The 27,874-nt window shown below is 51.5% G+C and overlaps 1 protein-coding gene across 1 annotated transcript; it reads right to left on the reverse strand.

Annotated features, from left to right (window-relative positions):
* Positions 1–1,617: 1,617 nt before the first annotated feature.
* Positions 1,618–11,201, reverse strand: CALM3 (calmodulin 3). Its single transcript, XM_082676976.1, has 6 exons — positions 10,855–11,201; positions 6,510–6,540; positions 4,119–4,262; positions 3,845–3,951; positions 3,441–3,576; positions 1,618–3,301 (listed from the first exon to the last, which is right to left on the reverse strand). The coding sequence occupies exons 1-6, from the start codon at positions 10,855–10,857 to the stop codon at positions 3,273–3,275; spliced, it is 450 nt and encodes a 149-aa protein (XP_082533102.1). The 5' UTR covers positions 10,858–11,201; the 3' UTR covers positions 1,618–3,272.
* Between the last annotated feature and the right edge of the window lie 16,673 nt (positions 11,202–27,874).

Below are 27,874 nucleotides of genomic sequence, written 5' to 3' on the forward strand. Positions count from 1 at the left end.
ACCTGAAATCATCTTAAAAAAAAAAAAAAAGACCATTTACTCTAAAGCCAGGCAGCTGAGAGCATGGACTGACTGCTCAGGTCACATCTGGTTCAGATTCCAGCTCTCACTTTCTGCTTAATCACCCTGGACTAGTTCTTGCACTTCTCTGGGCCTCAGTTTCCTAGTCTGCCAAATGGGGACTAACAGCACCCAGCCCAGATGGCTGCTTGAAGGATTCAATGAGATCACGGAGGCAGAGCTTAGAAGACAGCCCGTGGAGTAGAAAGCACCCAATGGAGAGCAGCTCATGCCCCCTGGACGCTCATTGCACCCCAGGCCTGGCTCCTGTGGGCTCACCAATCCTCGGCTGGCCCTGGTCAGTGGGTTTTCTTGGCCACATCACGTGGTATGCGGGACTTAGTTCCCTGACCAGGGATCGAACCCACGCCCCCTGCAGTGGAAGCATGGAGTCTGAACCACTGGACCGCCAGGGAAGTCCCGAGGTCAGTGTTATCACAGCCCCACTTCCCAAACAGGGGCAGAGAGCCGTCTACCCAAGGCCATGCACGCAGTTTAGTGCCCCGGACCCCGAGCTCTTACCCACAACACTCTACCATCTTTACTGCACCAATTTCGAGCCACAACCAGAGGGCAGAAAAAGGGGGCAGAGAAACTGGGGCTTTGGAAAAATGTGTCTCCTTTCCGCCACAGGAAGGACCCTGAGTTTGAACCCTGCCAGGCTTCTCCGTCCTCCCAAGGCCGGGTAAAGGTGAGCAGAAGTCTTTTTACTCCACTGAGCTGTCTCTGCTCGCCTCCTGCCCAGCCCCTGGTTGAGTGAGAGCAGCTCAGATGTTAGATGACGTCTATCGACCAGTGTTTGGTAGTTGGGGGCAGGGCCTCCCCTCCTTTCTTTTTCATCCCCACTTACCTCAGGGAAGCTGAGGAGCTTTCTATGGTTTGCAGTTGTTTGGGGCTTTTTCTTTCAAATCTTAGTCGTGTGCCCTCTCCAGGAGCTGACTGAAGCTGTGAGCTCAGGATCACGCCTCTTTTCTCCCCACCGCGTGTTCGAACTTGGCACTCAGGGTTCCCGCTTGACACTGGTCACCTCTTGGCCAGAGCACCCTGTCGAGACCGCAGCCCCCGCCCCCCCCCCCGGCCTAGGCCCCCAGGGCCTGACCCTGCCTTCTTGTTCTCTGGGATGATGCCTTTCCTTCCCCCACCCCCACACACCCCGGTGACCACTCACCTTTCAGCTTGATGCTGCCCGCCGCCCTCAACCCCCAAACTGGGATGTTCTTGTGACGCAATGGACCTGCCTCAGGCCTTCTCAGGCCTCATCTTGCAGTCATTCGTGTGACTGATACAGGCCCCCACTAAGGCGGGCTCAGTCTCTCTCGCACACGCATGCAGGTCCCAAGATGTCCAATGGCGAGCACTCAGAGCTGACGGGCTGCGCTGCCAGGATAGAATCCTGCCCTCAACCACCCGGCAGTCTGGTTGGGCTCTGAACTGTGGCTGTGCAGTGCTGAGGCCAAGTCTCCTGAGCGAGCATGGAGGACAGGCTCTTCCGGGGAAGGGCTCCAGGCCCTTGCAGGCAGCAGGCCCATTAACCAAGACAAGAGTAGAAGAGCAGAGTCAGGTAGTCACTGTATTTTATTGGAAAACATTGATATATATTTTTCTTCACAGCTTGAACTGAACACAATATTGCCCGGTTTAAAAAAAACAAACCAAAACACTCCGAAAACATCCACAGCCTAACGCTTACCTGCCCTAACCCTCAGCTCTCGGCTAGGTCTCCCACTATGCCCCATCCCTCCCCTTCCGTCCCCCGGAGGTTGGGTGCCCGAGGGTGGGGATGAGAAGAGATTCTCAAAGCTGGGCAGGTCCCAGGAAAAGCCATTTGATCAACCTGGGGTTGGGGAGGGAGTGGAGGGCAGATGAAATGAACAGGGAAAAAACAAAAAAAAATCCGGATGACCAAACTGCCCACATTGACTGAATTGTCCCAGAGGCGAAAATCAGAAGCAAGGTCACGGCTCATGCTCTCGGCCGGGGAGTGTGAGGGCAGGCAGGTGGGCGAGGGCAGAGGCGGGCACAGAGACAGCACAAAGGTCGGGGAGCCAGCCAAGTCACCACAGGGGAGCGGGAGGGGCCGGCGGAGGAAGCAGAGCTGCCCGCGGCCACTGGTCCTCCAGGGCAGCTGGCCGACGGGACTGTTTTATTGCAGGCATGTTCTCTTCAGAGTGTGGTGGGGCACATCTTCCCTCTCTCCACCCCTCAGCTAGCCCAGCACGGTGTTGGACAAAATTAAAGCTTTAAGGGGCATGAAGAAAAAGAAAGGATAACCAGCATATTACAAAGCGGCCATCCCCACGTCCATTCCGACGAGGGGACCTCGATGCGGGGGGGGCAGGGGCGTCACGAGGGAGCGGCATGGGATGTTAGCACCAGGTGTTTACAGGACAGCTTGAGATCGCGTCAGGAGCACGGGCTGGACAACGTGCAGGAGGGTCCGGGGAGCAGCCCCGCTCAGCCCCACCTCAGGAAGCCGATCAGATGGGTTCAGAAGAGCAGCCAATGGCATCTGAGCCTCGTCCACTCTCTCCGGCCCCTTCTCTGAGCCGGTCTCCTCAAGTGGGAAAGAATGCCGGCTTCCAAGCCTCCCTCGCCCCTTGACCCCCTCCTGGGCCACATCCAGTCAACACCACAACTCTGGAACCCCCCCGCCGCCCCGCCCCGTCCTCAGTCCTTCTGCAATGCCTCTCTCGGCACCCCTGCCCCAACAGGCTGCTGGGATCGGCACAGGGAATCACAGGGCTGGTCGCATGCAACAGCGAAAGGCATGCTCTCCTGCCCGGCCCTCGGAGGGCCTCGGCCCCTCCCCAGCAGGTCCCGGGACAGGGCTGGCAGCCACCCGGCACCCAAAATATAAGAGGACATATGAAAAGAAACAAACCAAGACGGACGAGAGCCACCCGGGCTGGAGAAGGAGGGCAGGGCCCCCCCGACAAGGGGACTAGGGGGCTCATCTTATGAATGCATCAGGCCTTGGAAGATGTGAATGGAAGGGGGAAGGGCAAAAGGAAGAGGTGGCAGGGGCATGGAAGGAGACTCGGGAGGAAGAGAAAGAGCAATCATGCAGCTTGGGACAAATCTTTTGTTGCTTTATCAGATTCTCAGTCAATCAACTGGTGTTTGCTAGAACCGGGATACGCAGGGGAGTGTTGAAGATGCGCGCGCGGGAAGAGAGATCAAGAGAACGGGCATCACCAGCTGCCCGGGGGCCTTCACTTTGCAGTCATCATCTGTACAAACTCTGTGGAGGGAAGCAGACAGGGAGGAGGTCAGCCAGCGAGCAGGGCTCAGCCCCAAGCCGCACCCCGCACCCCGCCCCGACCTGGGGGCTTGTTCCAGAAGCTCCTGCTGGCCCAGAGACAGGGGCCGGGTCGGCTCACCTTCGTAATTGACCTGGCCGTCTCCGTCGATGTCAGCCTCTCTGATCATCTCATCCACTTCCTCATCGGTCAGCTTCTCACCCAGGTTCGTCATGACGTGGCGCAGCTCTGCGGCGCTGATGTAGCCATTGCCATCCTGGGTGTCGGGGGACAGACAAAAGCTTTGAGCTCGAGGCATTCGCCCGGCTCTTCCCTGGGGGCCACAGTGCAGGAACTGTCAAGTCACCCACACTCAGCAGGGGCAGGGGGGCTTCCTGAGGTGGCAGAGCAAGTCGGCAGCGGGGATGGCACTGGGGCCTGGGCCTCCTGGAAGTTCTGACTCCCGTTACACAGGGCATCCTGGGACGCCACCTGTTCTGCTCTCTGCCGGAGTCCCAGAGCCACTCTGGGAAAGGCCTGCTCACCTTGTCAAAGACACGGAAGGCCTCTCGGATCTCCTCCTCGCTGTCTGTATCCTTCATCTTTCTGGCCATCATGGTCAGGAACTCCGGGAAGTCAATGGTCCCGTTCCCTGCAAGGTGGGGAAGGGAGCAGGGATGCTCTGGGCCTGGGCCCTGGGAGACGAGCCCGGAGCCCTGGCAGAGGATAGACACCGGCTCATCCATCAGCGGAGGAAGGTTCCCCGTGGTCGTGAGGGTGACCGGGAGTGGGGCTGCCCACCCGCTCCATGGGGCTCACCATCTGCGTCCACCTCATTGATCATGTCCTGCAGCTCGGCTTCAGTGGGGTTCTGTCCCAGGGATCTCATCACTGTCCCCAACTCCTTGGTGGTGATGGTACCATCTCCGTCCTTGTCAAAGAGGGAGAAGGCCTCCTTGAATTCTGGGAGAAGAAAGACAGTGAGTCAGAGGCTGAGGACACAGGGAAGTCCTGACCTTGGGAGACAGGCCGAAAGAGTCAGGCCCACCTAAAGAAACCAGAACAAGACTTCAACTCCAGCCCAAGCCTCTCGCCTCTGTACTCAGGGCCGGACCCTTCCTTCTTTCAGTCGGCACTTACTGAGCACCTGGCCTGTGCCAGGCAAAGCTGCCTGTCTGTCACCCTAGCTCAGTGGGGACGGAGGGGAAAATGGGTGACAGTGGCCTTAGACCTTCCTACATTTCTTCTTGGTCCCTGGCTTCAGCCTCTCCCTCAAATGATGAAACGGACCAACGTCATGGAGGGGATGAGAGCCGTGGGAAGTCTCTATCTGAAGTATGCCAGCCAAGGTCAACTGGCTGGGAAAGGAAGGGAAGGAGAGGTGCAGGACGCCTCTGGGCGGCACGGCATCCCTCCTGACTGGTACCGCCAGCCCAGTTCCCTGGTTTCCAGAGGAGCCGAGCGCTGTGTATGGTGGAGTCTGGGGGTGGCCGGCAGCAGAGCACGGCTGACGGACGATGCGTGGGGTAGGTGGGGGGACGGAAGGAGAGGGGATGGCTGCCAAGCCAGGAGGATGAGGCGCTAGTGGCACTGAGTGGGAAGGCCACAGCTGGGGACGCATCAGGAGCGGGAGAGAAGCGCATGGCTCCTGCCCTCCCACTGGGCCCATTTCGGCACCTGGTTCTCCCCACCCCCAAACCCTCAGAGAACAGATGCCTGGCAGCCTATTCCCACAGGGCGTGGGCTGGGGTGAGGTGGTGGACAGTTTGCTAATGGGGACGGTGGGGGGTGGTGGTGGTGGGGACGGGGGCGTGACGTGGAGCGTGTGTTTGTGTTACCCGAGGGCAGAGCGGGGGTTGAGTGTGGCAGGAGCCACACGTACAGCCGGGAAGCTTTGCCCCCGAGCCCCTGGGCCCTGGAGAAGCATTAAGTGTCTCCCTGGGGATGCTGCCACCGCCCTGTGCTGAGGCCTTGTTGTTCTTTGGGGGAGGGGGTCATGTGGGCACCCTGCGCTCATGATCACTAAACAACAAGGGGGTTCTCTGGCTTTCCTCGGTGGGTCTCCATAGCCACCGGGGGCCAAAGTTTAGAAGCAGAAAGTGTGGGGGGAGGAGGAGGGGTGCGGGGAGGGGAGGAAAGGAGAGAAGGCCAAGTCCATCCCTGTCTCCTCCCACTTCAGAAGCTGGACCTTCAGTACCAGTTACGTGGAGCGTGTTGAACGTGACAGCAAAGCTGGGGTTGGGTAGCTGCTGGGGCCCAGGGGCTACTTTGCTCCAGCCCATGGCTGTGGAGCGTAACTGAGAACTGGCCTCTGTCCTCAGGCAGCGCATCGTCTTGGGGCGGGGGGCAGGGAAACCTGCTCAACACACAGTACTTCCTGCAGCTGTGACTTCCTGGGCTTTAGGGGACAGTGGGGCTACAAAAATGAATTAGACAGGATTCAAGGATTTCTTTTAGCTTACTGGGAAATATGTGATCATTCCGTTGTTCATTCATTTTAGTTATTGAGCCAACAAAAATTTACAGAGCACCTACTATGTTTTAGGCACCAAAGATACAGCAGGGACTGACACAAAGTCCCCAAATAAGGAACTCATCTAGTGACAGGAGATACAGCAGGTAAAGACATCATAAAATAATTTCAGATAGAGAGAAAGGCTGTGAAGGAAACAGAGTGACCTGAAGGAGAGTAAAGGAAAGCTGTCTATTTGAGAGGGGAGTCAGGGAAGTCCCTTCCAAGGCAACATTGGAGCCGAGACCCGAAGGATGAGAAGGAGCTGCCCGTCAGTGCAAACCGCCGGGGGAAGGCACTTCTGGCCCAGGAGGAAGCAAGTGCGAGCGCGTGCAAAGGCGACTGCGGAGGTGGGAGTGCCGAGCCATCTCCTGGGAGGCTCCTCAAGTGGGCCAGGAGCTCTGCAGCCCCACAGTGAGGCAGGGAGCTCACCTTCTGAGCCTAACCGGCAGGGGTCGGGCTCACCCTGCAGCCACTGATTAAAAGACCCCGAGGAGCCATGGCCAGGAGAGGAGCCAGCCCTGCCGTCCGGTGGGTTTCGGGCTCAGGACTGTGAGGTTCGGTGTTACTGGGGCAGTGGCGTGCTCTTACACACAATAGGTTTATCTGTCACACGCTCCTCTGGCCGGAGCAAGATTTGGCTGGGGATGCAGAGGCCTTCCCGCGGCAGCGGGAGGGAGGGAGGGAGGCAAGCTCACCTGCGATCTGCTCCTCAGTCAGCTGGTCAGCCTGGAAAAGCAGGAAGGAGAAAGTTAGTCACAGGCTGGTACATCTTCCTTGCTCAGCCCGGCCCCCTCTGGTGAGGCTGGTTCCACACGGCACCCACGTACCTGGGCAAGGGAGGTCATGCCAGAGCCAGGGTCTGGGATAAAGTCTGGTGGTCCAGGAAGCTGGGGACTAAGGTGGGCTGGAAACCCAGAGCAGCCTGACGCAGGGCCTGATTACACCGCCCAGACTGCGAGGTCTCCAATCCAGCCCAGTGCTCTGGAGCCACGGTGGGCGGGAGGAAGTGCTGCCCCAGACCCGACCCAGCTGCACCAGCACAGCACGGGAGCCCCAGAGGCTGAGTGAAGGGAGCAGTTGCCCTAGAGGCCTAATCAAGCAGCTCTAGAAGGCTCCAGACCAAAACAGGCCAGTCCTTGGGTAGGGCAGAGGGAAGGCGTCTGGGGGCTCTTCGCTAGTTTCTATGTCACAGATTTGGAGGCACTAGGTCCGAGCACAGTGGACCCAGCTGGCAACAATTCTCCTAACTGGTGGCTCTGAGGCGCTCCGAGTGCCTAACAGAATCCTGCTCAGGCAGGGGGCAGCCCCCCACTCTCTTGTGCACGGGGCACCATTCTGCTGTTTCTTTTGGGCAGGAAGGGTGGGTGTCAGGGAGGGGACTGCAGCAGGCAGTGGTGGCAGAGGCTGGAGGACTAAAGTCAGCTTCCCCCGCTGCACTGCAGTTTTGAACCCTCTCCGGCCCTGGCCGCTCCGTTTGGTCGTTAGGACGGTGGCAGGCAGCCCTTACTGCATGCGGGGCTTGGGGGCGGGGCAGAGGAGACGCAAAGGCTAGCTTGTCCCACACTGGTGTGCTGGGAACTAGCCAGGCATAGGGATCCTCCGGGGGAGCAGCCATGAGGGGAACAAAATCCCAACATTTAGCATCAAAAAGGAATTTTCCTTGGTTTTTGTGAATGCTGCCAAAAAGGCACCGCTCTCCCCAGACCACCATCCCCTTCCTTTATTTCCTTTCACAATTAGGGGAAAGGGGCTTCTAGCGTTGACTCTGAGAGCCCCCCAAACTGATGCATGCCATTGTGTGTATTTGCATTATTCTCTATAAAGTTTCCAGAGCTAGCAACAACCCCCCAACCCTGTCCCAAATATGAAGACCGATCACGTTAGAACAGGTCTCAAATGTCCTTTTTCTTTCTTTCTTTCTTTCTTTTTTTTTTTTTTAAATCTAAGGGAAGAGAAACTTAGGCCAAGCCCCAAATAGTCAGAATGGGAGGGGAAATCAAAGTGATGATGACAGAGGGGAGATGGCTAAGGGAGGGGGAAGCAGGAAGGTAGAGAAGGAAAAACACCACACATGCACATTCTGGAAAAGTCCAAAGTCTAAAGGGAAGGTTAGGAGGCCAAATGGAGCCACTTCTGCATCGCTTTCAAAAAAGACCCAGGGCTGCTGGGCTCCTGAACGCCAGCCTGGCAGCCCTAGGCCCACAGCCCCTTGCTCCTCCGCTTCCCCTGGCTTCTACGGGTAAAGAAGCCGGAGCCGATCCCCTAGGTCCTGACACCCGAGGAAGCTGCTGGGGGAAAGTGAGAACAGAGGATGGGCTTCTGGTTACCAAGGCCAGGTGATGCCAGGGGAGGGGAGGGGAGGAGGCAGACGGGAGAGCAGCAGTCTGGGGAGCAGGGCCGCCATCCCCTCTGCTTTCATCCTCTTCCCCTGGCCTGGATGGAAAAAGCTAGTCCAGTCGGGGACCTCCGCGCCCCTACCACACCACCCTCGGGCAGCAGTGGCAGGGGCTGCGGGCAAGGCGGTTGGCACAGGCTGCAGAATGGCCCAGAGTGGCTCTGAAGGCCGGTGTCTGCCGCTCCCCACCGCCAAGCTGCAAGGCGCAGAGAGGCTCGGCCACACTCCTACAGGGTCACTGCAAATAGGCGTGGCTCTGACTGTAGGGCCCATCGCACACTCTCTCCCTCCCTGTTAGGAGACCCTCTGCCCTGCTTGGAGAAGGAAAGGTCCCAGCTCCGAGCTAGAGATCTCAAAGCATGGCTGCTGCCCAGGAAACTGATCACCGCTGGGGAGCCCTTCTCAGGGCTTCTTCCCTTTCCAGAGCTGAAGATTTTCAGCTTTCACCAACAACTGTCTCCAAAATAACCCAGTTGGTCTCCTGCTTCCATGCCCCTCATCTTAGGCTCCAGCAAGGAGCTGGACAAGGAAAAAAAAATAATCCTGGGGTGGGGGAGGGAAGAGGGTATTATTTCTCTGCCTTGCCCCAGCCCCCAGCCAGTGCCAGAGAGCAGTGTTAGATGAGATCAGAAACCAAGGCCAGGGCCCCTCACCCGGGCCAAGGAGGAGCCACAGAGCTCAGGCCAAAGTCCAAGGCCAGTTAGCAGTGACTTGTCCCACCCATCCATACCTTGCCGATTACAAATGGAAAGGGAAACTAGTAGGGCCAAAGCTCGGGTCCTATTTGGGAGGCGGGGGGCCTCCTAGCACCTGCCAGTGATTCGGCGCCCGTTTAGCAAGGTTCTGCTGGGGGAAAATGGGGGAGAGGTGAGAGGAGCCATGAAGCCTGTGTCAGCAAGTATGAGATCTGATACACAGCAGCGGTGGCCTGTTCTCCCCAGCCTTGCCAGGGATGATGGCTGCGCCCGGTCCCGAGGCTAAGCCTGGGGGGCTAGGGGTGTTGTGGGTAGCAGGGACCGGGAAAGAACTAGTCTGCTGGTTTTCTCTCAAAGCCCCAGCTGTGTGAATTAACAGAAGCACTCAGTGAGGGCCCGGAACAGAACAAGCGGCCCTCGGGCTGATGAAGGGGTCCTTCTGGAGGTCTCCTCTAGTCAAGCTCTGCAGTCCCCACCCCGAGGCCACAGGAACAGGCGTCCGATTGTCACCGACGCCACACTGCACTGCACTGTCATTTGGCACAAGTGAGGAGATGCAGAGCGGTGCGTGGAGCTGGAGACCATGAGAAAACCAGCATTCCTGTTTGGAAAGAACAGCTCTCTTGGTCTGAAAGGGACAGTGAGCGGGTGAGGTTCAAGGCTGAAAAAGCTGGCTCGTTTGATGCAGCCCAAACTTTCATCTCCCACCCCCATTTCCTACAGCGTCAGTGCGCCATTGGGGCCCGAACAACTCCGCCCACCTGCTCCCACTGCCCTGCCTTCTGCCCAGCTTCATTCTTTCTGGGAAGGGGACCCGAGAGCCACTCCCTCCGGCCTCTGCAGCCCACCCCCCATCCAGACTGAACAGTCTTTGTCCCAGCTTGCCCTGGAAACTTCCAGGGAGCTACCCACATCCACCTCCAACCCGAGGCCCACCTCACCGCCATTCATTTTCTCCAACACGTCCCCAGATCTCCTTCCAGCCCACCTCCCACACCACCCGAGCCAAAGTCCTCTCCCACCCCTCACCTCGGAAAGCCACCTCCTCATGGACCCAAACGCAACACTCCGCACTTCCAAACCCAACCTCCCTTCCTAGTTCAATAGCCTTAACCCACCAGTAACCGCAGAACCTTCTCTGGCTGCCCCCCACATCAACCACGAGGCCCCCTGTCCCCCCAGCACTGGCAAGCTCGCCATCCCCTTTTGACCACTTCCCCGACCCCAATCCTCTTCAGTCCCTGCAGGTTTCCAGAGCATCTCCTAACCTCGGCTGCCACCCACCCCAGGCTCTTCTTCCCCAAGCTTGCATCTCACCCTCCTCCTCCTTCCTCTGCACTGTCGGTCTTTGGAGAACCTCCTTCTCTCCCCTCAAGGGTCTGATCTGTAGAAGGGCCCCCCCCACGCCGCTCCAGGAGCACTCCCCCCATCCAGGCCCAGCTACCCACGGCCCCCTCTCGGGGAGCTCCCCAGCAGCCCGGCTTCCCTCCGAGCCCCCTTCCCTGCATCCTCTCAGGACCCAAAGCCTTTATCAGGGCACAAATCACCCCCTTCCCTAGCCAATGTTTCTTACCTCGCCCCCCGGGAATCCAAACACCTCACCTTAGCGACCAAACGCCCCATCCTGGGTCCAAGAGCCCTTACCCTCTGAAGGTCCAGATGCTCCATCCTGGGTTCAAATACCCCCTTGGAGGGCTCAGGTGCCCCTTCTGGGGACCAGAGAACCCATCTGGTGCTAAAAGTCGCTTTTGGAAACCCCAACCCCCTTTTCGGATCCAAACGTCCCGCTCTGGGTTCGAATGCCCTCGATAGTGGGGCACAGAGGGGTCCAGAGGCGCTCTCCGGGGCCCAAACACCCCCCATTCTGGGTCCACTCGCGCTCTCGGGGGTCCTGCCCCGCCGCGCCCACCTCAGAGCTCCCAGCCTCGGCGGCCCTTCAGCCTCACTCACCATGGCGAGGCCCGGGGTGTCCGGAGCACGGGGATCAAGGTTCCTCCGGCGGCGGCAGCAGCTGCAGCAGCTTGAGCTCCGCCGCGCGTCCGCGCCTCCACACTCACTGCCCGCAGCGCGCGCCGCCGCCGCCGCCGCCGCCGCCGCCGCCGCCGCCCGCCCCAACGGTCCCTCAACGGCCGCCGCGCGCGCCCCGCCCCGCCCGGTCCGCGCGCCGCCGCACTGCGGATCCCAGGGATCCCTCCGCGCCTCTCTCCGCACTGCCGGGCCCGCGGATCTCTCGCTCCCACCCCGCTCGGGGCTGGGTTTGTGGCCGGCCGCGCGCGCGCGCACCCGCCGGGGGACTACTTTCCGTCGCCGCGCGCCCCGCCCCCTGTGCCCACTCTACTTTTCTCCTCGGCGGAGGGGCACTGCTCGGCGGCGCGTGACGCGTTCCTGTGTGAGCCGCGCCGCTATTGGGCCTGGGCGACGGCGGAAATGAGAGCGCGGTGCCGATTGGTCCGGCCTTCCCTGCAATGCGTCAAACTGGGGCGAGCCACTGCGTGGTGGTGGTGGGCAGCCCTAAATGTGTGTCTGCGTGGAGCTGTGAGGCGTAATGAGGCGAAGGGGAAAATTGTGTGACTGTTAGAGAAGCAAATACATCATCTTCTTGGTCAGGGAGTGGTAAAGGGGTGGCGGAAGATGCAGAAGCACTTTCTCGGCTCTCCCCTCTAACAGATGGAAGATGGTGCAATCCAATATGCTGGCCTGGAAGCCCCGCCCCCAACTGCGCCCTACGATGTGGCGGGGTCTTCAAGGTTCCTCTCTTACCCTAAAGGTGCTGTCCGTTGGGACAGGTGTGTGCACCCTGTGACACCCTCCACAGGTGTCCGGAACCCCTATCCCCGCTTCACTCCTGATTGGCTCAGGGTCTGTGAAAGTGGGGCCGTCGCAGGACAGCCTCTGAGAACAGGGCGTTAATTCAGTCATTCATTAAAAAAGACTGAATTGGGTACCTGGTGTAATGTAGGGACCCGTGATTGGCTGGGCTGGGGAGACCAAACTTCCCAACCATTGTCCTGTTGTCTTGTAGACCACTTGACTCTTGCACTCCTTGTTCTAAGGTTCCAGCCATAGGAGGAAAAAGAGTGCCAAGGTTAGCTGAGACTGTTTACTGGAGCTCAGAAACGCTCCCCTTCTCTTGTTTAGAATGGGAGCTGCCATTCGATTACATGTCCCGTACCCCTCTCGGTGATTGGCTGAGGAATGACTCACTCGCCAATCATTATGTCACACCTGGAACAGGATGTAGGCTAATGAGAGTCCTTCCCTAGGTTTTTGGATCTAGAGTTTGGGGACAGGAAGCCTTTTCTTTTTGCGTGGTGAGGCTGTGAAGAAATAGGTCTGGCACTGTCTGTGGCCATTTTCCCACCCTGGAGGGGAGAATAAAAGTGATACCAAGGAGAGGCAAAGAAGAGATGGAGTGAGAGAGTCCTGTTGCCATTCACTTCCCTGGTTCCAGTACTCTTGAGGCCAGCTGCGCAGCCATCATGCCAGGATTTTGCATATATGAGCTATTAAAATTTCCCATTTATCCCAAACTGGTTTGAGTTGAATTTCTGTCACTTGCACCCAAAGATCTTCTGATGGATGTGAGCTGGGCTAAACTCTGTCTTGGTCATCAGCATTGGCCCTGAAACAGAGAAGGCCAAGGACCCAGTCAACATTTGCTGAACAAATAAGCAAAATGAAGTCAGGCTCATGCTCTCTCCCCCCTTCTCTCTCCTCCCTGTCTCTGAGTCTTGATTTCTGCCAGGCAGACCTTAACTTCTGATTTACTTAGGCCTACGAAATAATACATATACTACTATTAACATGTTTGAGCACTTACTCTGTTCCATGCACCATTCCATTTGCTTTGCATCCATTAGTTTATTTAGTTCTTACAATATCCCTATGGGTTTGTTACTTCCATTTTCCACCTGATGAAACTGCTTTATTGCCACTGGAATTAGATGAGACCAGAGAGGTATGAAAGCTTGACCAAAAACAGAGAAGTGAAGTAGCTTGCCCGTGGTCACACAGTAGGAGGTAGAGTCAGGATTTGATCCCCAGCAGTTTGCCTGAAAACCCCACACTCTTAAACACCATTACACTACCAGTGAGAGAGATCATATTTGTCTTCTATTATCCATTTTACCTGTCTTCCAGCATAATAGAAGTTTAGCTGGGCACATTGCGATCCTGAATGAAAACTACATTTCCCAACCTTCCTTGCCCTTATGAGTGGTCATTTGATTGAATTCTTGCCAGAAAGGATAGTGATATATGAAACTTCTGGGTATACCGTTAAAGGGGAGGACATGCCCTCCTTCTTCTCCTCTTGCCTGCTAGTAGAGCAGCCCTTGTAGGCATTAGATGAGAGACCAATGGTGACCATACTCACCTGGCACCTTGATGATTGCCTGGAGCAGAGCCCACCCTTCCATCCCCAGTGCCAAACTTTTATTCGAGAGTGAAATAAATTTCTGTATTGCTTAAGCCACTGTTATTTTGGATCACTTTGTTATAACAGCCAAACACATACATGTCCCCTTTTTGGTTACTGCCCTTGCTTTGGTGGACGCTCTTATGCCTACATTAGTGAGGGGTCATGTGGTTCAGGCATAAACCAATCAGCATGTCCTGCTTCCATACCTCTGAGTGGTTCAGAGTCAATTGTATGACTCTTATTTTTTTCCAGGCGTGGCATAATTTACATTCAATAAAATGCCACAGATCTTAAAGTGTTCAGTTCAATGAGTTTTGATAATTGTGTACGCCATGTAACCACCACCCAAGACAAGCTGTAGAACATTTCTATCATCCCAGAAGTGAGTTCCCTTGTGGCTCTTTCCCGTCAATTCCTGTCCCCCTCAAGCAACCATTGTTCTGGTTTCTGTCATTAGAGATTAGTTTTGCCTGTTCTAGAGTTTTGTTTTGTTTTGTTTTGTGGTATGCGGGCCTCTCAGTGTTGTGGCCTCTCCCGTTGTGGAGCACAGGCTCCGGACGCGCAGGCTCAGCGGCCATGGCTCACGGGCCCAGCCGCTCCACGGCACGTGGGATCTTCCCGGACCGGGGCACGAACCCGTGTCTCCTGCATCGGCAGGCGGACTCTCAACCACTGCGCCACCAGGGAAGCCCTCAATGTAATATTTTTGAGCAAAAGTTGCATGGAGCATACTTATACTAAAATATATTTTTTTTGTTGATCTGGAATTTCGAGTTCAACTGGAGTCCTGTACTTCTAATTGCTAACTCTGGTGATCCTAATCTCAAAGCACCTTCTTTCCATGGTTGGGAAATGAGCTTAGTGAACTTACAGGGGACCACCTGAACTTCCAGGTCTCAGGTTGTCCTATGCTACAGCCAGGCAAGAATCTCAATAGTGGCTTCAAATCTTCTGAGCTTTAGGAATGATCAATAAACAAAGGCTTAACCCCATTATCATCAACATCCCAGTTCACTTCCACCAGCTGGATAAACACCAAGTCCAATAATACGATCTGTTGCTGGATCCACGCCACGATCTGGTGACCCTGTTATTTCTCTGACATCACCTCCCCACACTCCTCTCTTGGTTCCAGCCACATTGGCCTCTTTGCTGTTTTTTGAACACATTTGGCTGACCCCTGCCTCAGAGCCTTTGTATTATTTCCTCTTCTTCAAATGCTCTACCCATGATAGTTATATGTGCTTTGTCTCCTCTTTTGCTTTGTTCAAATGACACGTCTTCAGTGATGGCCTACCTTGACCATCCCATTTAAAATTGTAAACCAACACTCCCAATTGCCTTTACTTGACCTTATTTTTTTCATAGGTGGGACCACTTTCTCAAATATGATATACTTTTCTTATTTATTCTATTTAGAGTTTGATTCTCCCACTGGAATATAAGTTCCATGAGGTCTGATCTTTCTATTGTGTTCACTGTTGTATCTTCAGTGCCAAAAGCAGAGCCAGGAATATAATAGGTGCTCAATAAATACTTTTAAAAAATAACTAGATAAATATGGGGAGATGGAAATTCCCCTACAGTGCTGGTGGGAGAATATATTGATACAAAGACCCTAGTGAGTGTCCCATTTAGGGTAGGCTAGGTTATAGTACAGTAACAGCTGCAAAAATCTCAGTTAACACAGTTAAAGTTTCTTTCTCACTCACATAAAATCCACCAAGTGTCTTGGCCGCTCTGCAGGACAGATGTCCTCCATGTGGTGACTCAGTGTCCCAGGCTCTTTTCTCTCTCCTGAGGGTGTCTATGTTGCCACAGCAGGGGAAGAGAGATTGGAGAATGTCCCAGGGAGTTTTCATTGTCTTAGTAGAAGTGACATCTGTCACTTCAGCACACATTTCATTGTCCAGAACCAGCCACATGGTCCCATGTCACTGCTAAGGGATGGAGAAGTGTATTTTCTCCCGTGCCGCAGAAGAGGAAACAGGAAACAGAATTTGGTGATCATACCATGGTCTTCGTCACAGAGAGACATTTGACCATATCTGTTAAGTTGAACGTGTACATTTGCTAAAATCTAGCAGTTCTACTCTTAACTATATCCTTGATAAGTGGCTTTCAAATTATTTTGAGTGAGCGTCACAGCAAGAACCACATTTTACATCATAATCCAGCCATGTTTCATATATTTTTTTTCAGAAACTATATATTTAGTCTGAAACAAAAATTTCAGAAGCAGAACTTGGTCTTACTATAGACAAGGTACTCTGATATTTTCTTTCCCATTCCATTTCATGTTTCAGAAATGATGCTCGCTGTGACCTACTGATTCCACTAGCCTCATCGTGTGTGTGTGTGTGTGTGTGTGCGCGCGTGTGCGCACGCGTGTGTGTGTTAGCACTTCCTTACTTTCTGGCTACTACTTTCTAGGATGTTCCAGACTCATCTTGCATATTTCTTGCTCCAATCCTACAATCAGCCATTTCTCTAAGGAGCCCTGGCTCCTTTTATTGGATAATTAGGTTAGAAACTAAGATCTGGGCTCTGAGTGTCCTTGTTGCTATTGAAGATTGCTTTTTTTAACTCTACTTCTTTGCATTTTTATAGTGATTGCTCCAAGTATCCTTAAATTGGTCACCTACCTGTGATTTTTTTACCTCACTAAGTTTTCTTTTAAAAAATTATCTTACATAATAGTCTGGAGGCAGGGTCAGATCAGGACTGGTTCAGTGGCTCAATGATGCAACCAAGGACCCAGACTTTTTTTCTCCTTCTGCTCTGGTATCTTCAATATTTTCTGTCTTTAGGCTCATAGCTTTATGGTGGCAAGGTGGCTGCCACAGCTCCAGACGTTACTTCCCAAGGCAGTAACCAAAGTCAAGATGGAATGGAATAAGGTTCTTTTATTTCCCTTTATCAGAGAGAATAAACCTTTTCTCAAAACCCCTTCAAGTTTCATTGGCACAAAATGGGTCACATGATCACTCCTAAATCAATCACTAGCAAACAGGAACAAGGTTTAGACCAAACAAGGTTCACCTTTTGGGTCAAGGCACACCTTCCTTGAGCACATTGTTACCTGGTACCTGGACAAAACTGGGGTCGGGTTAGCAAGAGGGGTGTGTGGTGGGAAGAAGGCCCACCACATAAAAATGTCTTGGATTTTTCTTGGCAAATTCCTGGAAAAAAAGAGGAAAGTTAAGTTGTCTATGACATGGGGAAACATTCTTAATCCCCTTCTTTACTCATTTCTATTTTGTCTCCAAACCTTTTCTCCCAAAGCAGTTTCCTCACACTCACTTTCTTCCTCCAAAAATCATCTCCTGCAGCTGATTCAGTCCCAGTATTACTACATGAGGTCATCCAGGGCTGGTGGGTTGGCCCTGCCATCATCCACATGTGGGTTCCACGAACGTACCTAAGGAGCTGCTACAGTTGCTGCCACTTCCCAATTAGCAGGAAGGTAAAAAACAGGCAAAGAAGGACATTTAGTGTTGTCACTGAGAAGATGCAGTAGTCAGGGTAAGCAATCTGAGATGCTGTAACAAATGAACTCCCAAGTCTCAGTGGCTTAACACAATAAAACTGTATATATATCTCACTCACACAATGTCTAATGTGGGAGTTCCTTTTAGGGAGATGGTCTTCAGAGACCGAGTTCCTTTTCTTTTATGGTTCTGTTATCCACTGCATACTCAAACTTCTCTTCTGGATCTTCTGTCCAGCCAGAATTTGGGGAAAGAGAGAACACAGAGGATCGTGTAGTGACTTGTCCTGGATGTAGCTCATGTATTTTGATTGCATTTCATTGGCCAGAACCCAGACGCAAGCCAGACATAACTGCAAGAGAGACTGGGAAGGGCTTCCCTGGTGGCGCAGTGGTTGAGAGTCTGCCTGCCGATGCAGGGGATGCGGGTTCGTGCCCCGGTCTGAGAAGATCCCATATGCCGCGGAGTGACTGGGCCTGTGAGCCATGGCCGCTGAGCCTGCGCGTCCGGAGCCTGTGCTCTGCAACGGGAGAGGCCACAACAGTGAGAGGCCCGCGTACTGCAAAAAAAAAAAAAAAAAAAATTTTCTTCATTTGATTCCTACTAACTTGGGCAGGATTATTTCTAGATATTTTAAAGTTTTTGTTGACAATCTGAATGGGATCCAATTTTCCACAATTTTCTAGCAGCCTGGTGTGTATTGACATTATGACTTTTTATAAGTGATCTTGAATCCAGCCTCTTACGGAAGCTCGTTCTAATACTATATCAGCTTGTTCTCTAGGATTATTTCTAGGTAAATACAGATGCACTTTTTGCTCAGGGTCATAGCTACTCAAGATATCATTCTTTGTGCCATCATGAGGCAGCATTTGTTAAACGGTGCTGCTTTTGTCTCCAGGATTTTCCTCCAAGCCATTGTCACCCATGCACAAGGTTAGATGTATGCAGAGAGCCGATGACATCTGCAGGTGGACAGCTACCTGGCTGACCTTTGTTGAAGAGGAAGCCTGGATTCAGACACGTTAAAATGAGCGACCGAGAATTGATTAAATATGGCATTATTATCCATCCATACGTTTATGTATATATTTTCTGAATCATTTGAGAATAAGTTGCAGACTTCATGCCACATTATCTCCAAATGCTCAAATGTGAATTTCCTAAGAACAAAGACATTTGCCTATGAAATTACAGTTACAACAATCAAAATCAGGACATTCAGCAATGATACAATTATCTAATCTATGGAACTTTATCAAAGTTTGTCAATTGTTCCAATTATGACCTTTATAGCAAAAAAAAAAAAAAAAAGTGTTTTTTTTCCTTAATTTTATCCAGCCAGGATGACATATTCCATTAACTATCATACTGCTTTAGTTTGGAACAGTTCCTCAGTCTTTCTCTGTGTTTTATGACATGGACAGTTTTGAAATTTCATGTCAGTTATTTTGTAGAATGTCTATTTGGGTTGGTCTGATGTTTTTTCACGACCAGATTCAGGTTATATAGTTTTGTTTTGTTTTGATTTTTTTGCGGTACGCGGGCCTCTCACTGTTGTGGCCTCTCCCGTTGCGGAGCACAGGCTCCGGACGCGCAGGCTCAGCGGCCATGGCTCACGGGCCCAGCCGCTCCGCGGCATGTGGGATCCTCCCGGACCGGGGCACGAACCCGTGTCCCCTGCGTCGGCAGGCGGACTCCCAACCACTGCGCCACCAGGGAAGCCCTGGGTTATATAGTTTTTAAAAAGAAAGACTGTCGTAGAAGTCATTCTGTGTCCTCAGTGCATCTTATCTGGAGGCAGATGATGCATTTTGTCCCATTACTGGCAATGGTGATGTTTCTAGCTGTAAAGTTACTCTTTTTCCTTTTGTAATTAATAAGTAATCTGCAGGGAGATACTCCAACTCTTCGTAAATATCAGTGCTCATCAGACCCTCCTCTGCTTGCTTTAGATTACTTAATTTTTTCCACAGACTGCTACCCAAGAACCATCCAGTATTGGACTTCCCTGGTGATGCAGTGGTTAAGAATCCACCTGCCAATTCAGGGGACACGGGTTCAAGCCCTGGTCTGGGAAGATCCCACATGCTGAGGCCAACTGAGCCCATGCACCACAACTACTGAGCCTGCGTGCCACAACTACTGAAGCCCGTGCGCCTAGAGCCCATGCTCCATAAGAAGAGAAGGCACCACAATGAGAAGCCTGCGCACGGCAGTGAAGAGTAGTCCTTGCTCGCCACAACTAGAGAAAACCTGCGCGCAGCAGCGAAGACCCAACGCAGCCAAAAAAAAAAAAAGAACCATCCAGTCTAAACGATGAGGTCCCCAAATGATGTACAGAACTCTTCAAAAGCAGGGCTATAATTAGTGCTTTTCTGTCTTTATATATTATTCTGTCATCATATCTTTTTCACCCCGGAAGTGTAGGACAGCCTAATCTCAATCCCTTCATTTTAACCCTCTCCCAGTACAGAAATGGCAAGGACCATATTCAGCAAAGATGCTCCCAGGGGTCCTCATTCATGTCTGTGACCATTAAACGGCAGTGCATGGGACCATTTGCACAGATTTCTGCCACCCTCTTTTCTTCTCTGGCAAAAGTGTCACAGACGTTAAATTTCTGGAGGGGATGATTTTGTTCTCTGGAAGCTCACTGCATGTTTCACCTTGGGGCATCTGTCGTTGTGGGTTAAACTGATGTAGTTTATTCCATTTATATGGCGTACATCCCAGCTTGTGTGCAGTTCTGATGGGGACAGGTACTGTGAACCTGGATGACCCAGTTGTAGCAGCTTGTGCCCCTACAGGGGCAGGGAGCAGCTGCGGCACCGATGGAAATAGATGTTAGCCGCGGTGGGCCTGAAACACCCGCCAGCAACACCAATACTGCTTCTTGCTCCAGATCCTGCTCTGATCCATACACCTTGTACCTCAATCTTCCTTGGACCCCCCACTGGATATTCTTTTGATTAGGAAGTTAGGAAAGTGAGGTGGCAATGGACCAGAGATACACAGATAGTGGCAAAGCTGGGGTTTGGACACTGGCCTGCCTGGCCTCAAAGACTGGGATCTTGACCTTGGTGTTTCCAGAATTACCCACTGAGTTATCTGGAGGTCTTTGGCAAGCCATTCAATAACAGGCAGGTCCAGCCCATGGATCCTTAAATATCCCCGCAAAGAGATACCTTCTCCCCAAATGACACCTTTTGTCCTCAAAACAAGTCTTGGATTCTTAGGGCTCTAAGACCAAGGCAGGGTCTTCAGTCTCCCATCTTCCCCCAGTAAAACACCCCCTCCTCCCAGAGAGTGGGCAAAGTGAGATCAAGTGGGAGATTTCCCTCTACCTTATGCTGCCTTTAGGAGTGTGGCAGATTTTATTTTCCGGAGATGGCCACAAAAATGTCTCACATCCCACATGCTCTTCTAGAACCTTGCCATTCCTGCATCAGGAGTGGAGTCTGTGTCTCCTTCCCTGGAATCCGAGTGGGCCTTGACCAATAAAATGGAAGTGATGTTACGTAACTCCAAAGCTAGCTTGTAAAAATGCTATGCACTTCTGAGTTGTTCTCTTGGGACGCTTGCTCTTGAAAACCAGCTGCCATACTGTAAGGAAGCTCAAGCAGCCAGAGGAAGAAACCATGTGGAGAGGAAATGAGGCCTCAAGCCCTCAGTTCCAGCTGAGCTCCCAGAAGACAGCTCACATGAGTGTGCCATTTTGAAAGCAGATTCTGATGCTCTCCAGATGATACCATGTGGAGCAGAGTACTGTCACTGCCTTCTCCAAATTGCAGGTTTGTGAGCAAAATAAATAATTGTTGTTTTAAGCCACCAGGTTTTGGGGGTGATTTGTTATACAGCAATAGATAACCAAGACAAAAAAACTAAGCCACTACCAGTTGTCTCTCTGTCTCCACAGGGGATTGGTTCCAGGAAACCCTCACACACACACACACACACACACACACACACACACTGCCATGGGTACCAAAATCCTGAGATGCTCCAGTCCCTTACATAACATGGCATAGTATGTGCATATAATATCCACACATCCTCGTGTGTACTTTAAACCATCTCTAGATTACTCATAATACCTAATACAGTGTATTTGCTATGTAAATAGTTGCTGGAGCATAACAAATTCAAGTTTTGCTTTTTGGAACTTTCTGGAATTTTTTTCAAATATTTGTGATCCAAGGTTAGTTGACTCCGTGGAGGGGGAACCTCTGGATACAGAAGGACTATAATCAGAAAATGTCACAGTTGGTGCCTAGGTCCAGAAAGCACTTTTTGCACTGAGTCAGGGCCACACTCAAATCCAAATCCTGTCTCTCTTCCTAATAGTGTAGTCCAGAAGAGCAGAACCCTTGGAGCCAGGCAGACATGCGTTCATAATCCTGATTCCAATACTTCCCAGTTGTGTAACCTTGGGCAATTTAATGGGCCTCTCTGAACCTCAGTCTCTTCTTCTATGAAATAGGCACAATAATTTTTCTCCCTAAATCTATCAGGAGGATTTAGTGAGATTATGTATCTCAAGTGCTTAGCCAAGAACATAGCACATAACAAGTGCTCAGTAACTGTTAGCCACGATTTACCAGGACAGTTATATGGTTGGATGTTGAAAGCCCCTTACTGGATAATCTCTCTTGAAGGTAGATTGGGAGCCTTCTGGATCCCATCACACTTCCTCTGTGCTGTATTTCTCTGCCTAGAGTCAGAGAGACCTGGTTTTAAATAACTCATGGCTCCTCCAGTTTCTGGCTGTGTGACCTTGGTCAAGAGACTTAACCTCTCTGTTTATGGAGTCCTCATCTGCAGAAAGCGGGAGGGTCATATTTCCTCCTTAAGGGGTTGCAATGATGTTGGATAGTGTGCAAGGCATGACACAATGCCTGGCACACAGTAGGTGTCCATAGCGTGTGCTGAGAGAGGGAGAGGCTATTCCTCCATCCTCTGCAGAATCTGCAAGGATCTCTGTCCTCTCTCTGTCCATCGCGAGACTGACCAGGTGGCTGGTGGTGGTGAGCGATCCAAAGAGGAATGGAGGGGAGGGGGGTGGTCTCCTAGCAGGGCCAGACCTGTTGTTCTCTCATTTCCCACCAGCGGGCGCTCTGGTGAAGTTATGATTGCAACTCACCGCCATCGCGGTGACCATAGCTACCGCCATTTGTGCACATAGTGGCTGAGCGCTTTGGTTCACTTAAATGAGTCAGGATTCTCAATGTCTTCCTTAAAAGTAAGAAATCTAGCAGAGTCACAGGCTTTTATTTCCATTATGTTTGTGGGAGAAAAGTGCCAACGATCCTCTTCAGATTGAGAGAGAGAGAGAAAACAGACATTTATTCCTTTTAACAATAGAGATGATGTTATCACTATGGCAACAAATGATCAAGGAAGAAAACCAATCAGAATTGCAGATTTCTCTCGGAGGTTATTTTTCTCAAGATATGGCAACAATTTCAAGGAGACTCTCAAAGACTCTTTTGTTCAAATTATCCTTCAAGGACAGTCTTAAATGAACAGAACAGGTCGGTGACAGGAACTCAAGCCTCCAGATTGCACAGGAAAACCAGATGGATGTTCTCAGTTTGTTTCCTTATGGGGCAGATTCTTTAGATGGGCTTTATTATGCATGTAGCTGCAGGGAAGAGAGAACATCTTCACCTCTTTTACTTTTTACTTTTTTTTTTTTTTTGGCTGCGTGGCATGTTGTGATCATAGTTCCTTGACCAGGGATCGAACCCGCGTCCCCTGCATTGAAAGCGCAGAGTCTTAACCACTGGACCGCCAGAGAAGTCCCTCTTTTTTATTTATTTATTTATTTATTTTTTTGCGTACGTGGACGTCTCACTGCTGTGGCCTCTCCCGTTGCGGAGCACAGACTCTGGACGTGCAGGCTCAGCGGCCATGGCTCACGGGCCCAGCCGCTCCGCGACATGTGAGATCTTCCCGGACCGGGGCACGAACCCGCGTCCCCTGCATCGGCAGGCGGACTGTCAACCACTGCACCACCAGGGAAGTCCTCTCTTTTACATTTTAAACATTATTTTTATTAAAAATTTAAAATCACTTTTTCAAACTGCATTGGCTAATAGTTGAGAACTTGCATTTTAAGGAGCTGATTCTGAATCTCCTTGGTTGACACCACAGGCAAAAAGCAGCATCTTGACCTTGGACTTCTCAGCCTCCAGAACTGTGAGAAAATATATGTCTGTTGTTAAAGCCACCCAATTGAGGGTATTTGTTATCAAAGCGTGAGCAAACTAAGACATTGAGTTCCCTTCTTCCGCCCATAGGCTCAGGGGCCCACAGAGTAACACACACCTCTCCTCCAACCCCATCCCCTACACACCCCTGAACAAGGGTGTTTGTCCCGGATCAGCCTGAGCGGGTAGAGGTTGAAAAAAAGTTCTATTTTCCTAGAATTCGTCTTTAGTTGAGGCACTGTCATAATAACCACCCTTCGTCTTGCTCCCTTTCCAGCTGTGCTCTGCCTGGAATAGAGATACACTCACAGAAATTGAGCTCTGTAGAGTTGTGTCTTCTCAACAGAAGCTACTCCAGGTGTTTCAAGCAGAGGAAATTTAACGCAGGGGATTTATTACAAGGGTGTCCAAAGGGCCAGGAGATCAAGAGCCAGAAGGGGATGGTGGGGGGGGGGAAAGAAGTAGTGTGTATCAGTCCTTCATTCCTTCTTTATGACTGAATAATATTCCATTGTACAGATACACTGTACTTTGTTTATTCATTTATCTGTTGATAGCCATCTGGGCTGTCACTACATTTTGGCTGTCATGAATAATGCTGTTGAGAACATTGATATACAAGTTTTTGTTTGAACACTTCAGGATTTCTGTTGTCGGGTGATGACAATGTTCTAAAATTGATGGTGCTGACGGCTGCAGAGCTCAGGGAATATACCCCAAACCACTGACTAGTACACTTTAAAAGGGTGGATTTTTCTGGCATGTGAATTATATATCTATCAAGCTTACAAAAACCCTGAAACTGTTCGAACTTAATTTTATATTTACTCACATAAACTTATGATAGGAGGCAAAGCACACAGATTCTTTTCAAAACTCCAGGAGTTTCTCTGGCCCTTCTGCTCGAGGTGATTTAATTATAACTGGATTAGTGACGATGTCATGAAGGGTTAAATCTCAAACTTGAGGGATAAGTTCTATTTCGCGCACACACAATAATTAAACACACCTCCCGGTAGCAAACGTATAAGCCAAGTTTGTGGTCATCTCAGTCTCAGGGTTAAAGATGAAATTCCAGAGATTTCCCTGGTGGTCCAGTGGTTAGGACTCCACTCTTTCACTGCTGCGGGCCCAGGTTCAGTCCCTAGTCCGGGAAGAAAGATCCCGCAAGCCATGCTGCATGGCCAAAATTTAAAAAAAGAAAAAGAAATTCCAGAATGAATGAACACAGGTGATGATGTGGAAAGGCACCTCTCATTAGCAATCTGTTGGCTAAGAAACCAGTCAGGAAACACTCTTCTGTCACAAAACGGAAATCATTTGTATAGATCCAACATTCTTTTTTAAAAAATTTATTTATTTATTTGTTTATTTTGGCTGCGCTGGGTCTGAGTTGCAGCATGAGGGCTTCTTAGTTGTAGCATGCGAACCCTTAGTGGCCACATGCGTGTGGGATCTAGTTCCCTGACCAGGAATCAAACCTGGGCCCCCTGCATTGGGAGCTCAGAGTCCCCCCCACTGGACCACCAGGGAAGTCCCTAGATCCAACTTTCAATCATTCATTCCTTCGAGAAATATCTTTTGAGCAGCTACTGCATGCCAGGTGCTGTTCAAGGCTAGATTCTCTTGAAACCAAATCTGTTGACGTTTGGGGCCTGTATTGGTTTCCTATGGCTTCTGCGACAGATGATTGCAAATTTACTGGCTTGAAACAACACACATTTATTCTTTGACGGTTCTAAAGGTCAGACGTCCAAAATGGGTCTTAATGAGCTAAAATCAAGGTGTCAGCAGGGCTGTATTCCTTTTGTGGTGGTGGGGCTTTAGTAGAGAATCTGTTATCTCTTTCCTTGCCTTTTCCGGTTTCTAGAAACCACGTGCTTTCCTTGGCTTGTGGCCCCTTCTTCTATCCTCAAAGCCAGGAACATCAGGCCAGGTCCTTCTCATGCTGCCGTCTCTCTGGTTCTCTCTTCTTGTTTCCTCTTCCACTTTTAAGGATTCTTATGATTACCTTGGGTCCACCAAGATAATCCAGGATAATCTCCCCATTTTGTTTTATTTTTAATTCCTATGCGCTTGGATTTATTTATTTATTTATCTAGGCCGCACCGCGTGGCTTGTGGGGATCTTTGTTCCCCAAACAAGGCTCAAACCTAGGCCCTTGGCAGTGAGAACTGGGAGTCCTAACTACTGGACGGCCAGGGAATTCCCAGTCTCCTTAATTTAGGTTGATTTAGCAGCCTTAATTTCATCTGCTACCCTAATTCTTCTTGGCCATGTATTCTAACATGTTCCTCGGTTCTGGGGATTAGGACACACAGAGCTTTGGGAGGTCATTATTCTGTCTGCCATGGTCAGGATCATTCTTAGGGGTGTGTGTGTATGTGTGTGTGTTCAGGAGGCTCTCTTGTTCACTGTGGGGCATTTAGCATCCCTGCCCCACCTCCACTTCTGACTCCAGTTGCGACAGACAAAAAGGTTTCCCTGCCAGATGTCTCTTGCCGCCCCGCCCCCCCCCCCACCCCCGGTCAAGAGCTGCTGTTCTAGGTCCTAGGAATCCAGAGGTGGACAAAACACACAAGTTTGTGCTCTTTCGGATTTTCCATTTTTCCAGTGGAACTGGCGCATTAACCGCATCTCACCGGGAAACACTGTGTCTCCAGTCTCTCCATTCAAGTTTCCCATTTGTACCTTTGGAACTCGTCACCCATGGTTTGCATGTAATTGCAGCTGAGGCCCAATGGGACCTGGTGCTCCGGCAGCCGGGCTGGGTGCGAGAGCCGTATGGGGAAGACATCAGCACGGAGATGACGTGGGGACCATCCCTGAGAAGTGGGAGCTCCACGCCCCCCCCCCCCACCCGTCTACATGAATGACAGGCGTCAGCCCTGGGCTTCTGTCCTTTGCACTCTGATCTCTGATGGCTTCTTACCAGCCTCCCTCAGGGCCTCCCCTCCCCTGGTCTGTGCATGGTACTTGGCTGACCCCTCCCCCCACCCCGTGCTCAGGCCCTCTAGGCATCTTCACCCTTTCACCCTGATCTTATTCATCTCTGTGCTTCTCTCTCTAATGACATTTCCGGTCTGCCTGCCTGCATCTTTGTCCTCAGCCCAGCCATATCAGTTTCCTGTTGCTGCTGCAACAAATCACCACACATTGAGTGGCTTAAAATAACACGTACGAATTTTCTTACAGTTCTGGAGCAGAGGTGATTGACGTGGGTTACATACGACTAAACTAAGGTGTCAGCAGGGCTGTGCTCCTTCTGGAAGCTCTGGAGAGAATGCATTTCCTAACCTTTCTCCAGCGTCTAGAAGCCACCTGCCTTCCTTGGCTCGTGGTCTTGAGACAGGCTGGGACCTGGGACCCTTTGCTGCAGCGCTGCCACGCTTGCACCTGGACACACCCCTCCTCCAGCAACAAAATACAAAGAAACTGTATGGGACTAAAAATAACTGCGTGCATGTGCACTTGGGGCAAATTCTGGACCAAAGATACAAAGAGACCAAAAAACCCAACTGCCACTTTTGAAGAGCCTGGAGCAAAAGCAGGGGTCGGGAGCAAAGACAGGGTACTGCGCCCGCCCCTGCACACACCACCACCTAAGGGGTGGGCAAAACACCTAAGCCACCCCTCCGGCCCGGCCCCTGGACACACCCCTACCCTCACCCCATATAAGGAACAAGCTCGCCCCCCAACCCCCTGGCCCCAGGGAGTGAGCCAGCAAGGGAACCTGTTGTTTGTTCTCGCTCCCCTCTGCTGCCGCAGGGGCCCCAATAAAGCCTTGCCTGAATTTCTTGTCTGGCCTCGGATCAATTTCTATTGATTAAGGAGGCCAAGAACCCTGGTCAGTAACCGTCTCTTCTCCATCTGCAAAGCCAGCAGCAGAGCATCTTCCATTCTCTCCCTCTCTGACCTCTACCTCCACCATCACATCTCTCTCTCTCTCTGGCATCCCTCTTTTCCTCACTGTATTAGTTTTCTAGAGCTACTGTAACGAAGTACCACAAATTGGGTGACTTGTAACAACAGAAATTTATTATCTCATGGTTTTGGTCCAGTGGTTAAGAATCTACCTTCCAATGCAGGGGTGAAGTATCGATCCCTGGTCGGGAAAATAAGTTCCCACATGCCTCAGGGCAACTGAGCCCGCGCGATGTAACTACTGAGCCTGCGTGCTCTGGAGCCCCGGCGCCACAACTAGAGAGAAGCCCGTGCGTGGAAACGAAAGATCCCGCATGCTGCAACGAAGATCCCGTGTGCCGTAACTAAGACCCGATGCAGCCAAATAAATAAATAAATATATTTTTAAAAAAACAACAAAGGAAATCAAGGTGTTGGCAGGGCCAAGCTCCCTCTGAAACCGGTAAGGGAATCCTTCCTTGCCTCTTCCAGCTTCTGGGGATGGCCGGGGCATTCCTTAGCTTGCAGCTGCAGCACTGCACTGTCTGCTTCCATCTTTACATGGCATCCTTCCCTCGCATCCTCACCTTGTCTTATAAAGACGCCAGTTATATTGGATTAAGAACCCATGCTACTCCAGTCTGACCTCATTTTTTTAAAAATTTATTTTATTTATTTATTTTTGGCTGCTTTGTGTCTCCGTTGCTGCGCGCGGGTTTTCTCTAGTTGCGGCGAGCGGGGGCCACTCTTCATTGCGGTGCGCAGCCTTCTCATTGCGGTGGCTTCTCTCGTTGCGGAGTACGGGCTCTAGAGCGCAGGCTCGGTAGTTGTGGCGCACGGGTTTAGTTGCTCCGCGGCATGTGGGATCTTCCCGGACCAGGGCTTGAACCCGTGTCCCCTGCACTGGCAGGCGGGTTCTTAACCACTGCGCCACCAGGGAAGCC

Source organism: Grampus griseus (genome assembly GCF_964374135.1).
Source record: "Grampus griseus genome assembly, chromosome: 19".
NCBI lineage: Eukaryota > Metazoa > Chordata > Mammalia > Artiodactyla > Delphinidae > Grampus > Grampus griseus.

Bases quoted from the DNA above. Each gene is read 5' to 3' on its own strand.
- CALM3 (XM_082676976.1), bottom strand. The intron at 3,577-3,844 runs GTGAGCAGGCCT...CCCGACACCCAG, and splicing joins CCTTCCGTGTCTTTGACAAG to GATGGCAATGGCTACATCAG. The intron at 3,302-3,440 runs GTGAGCCGACCC...TTCCCTCCACAG, and splicing joins CGGCCAGGTCAATTACGAAG to AGTTTGTACAGATGATGACT.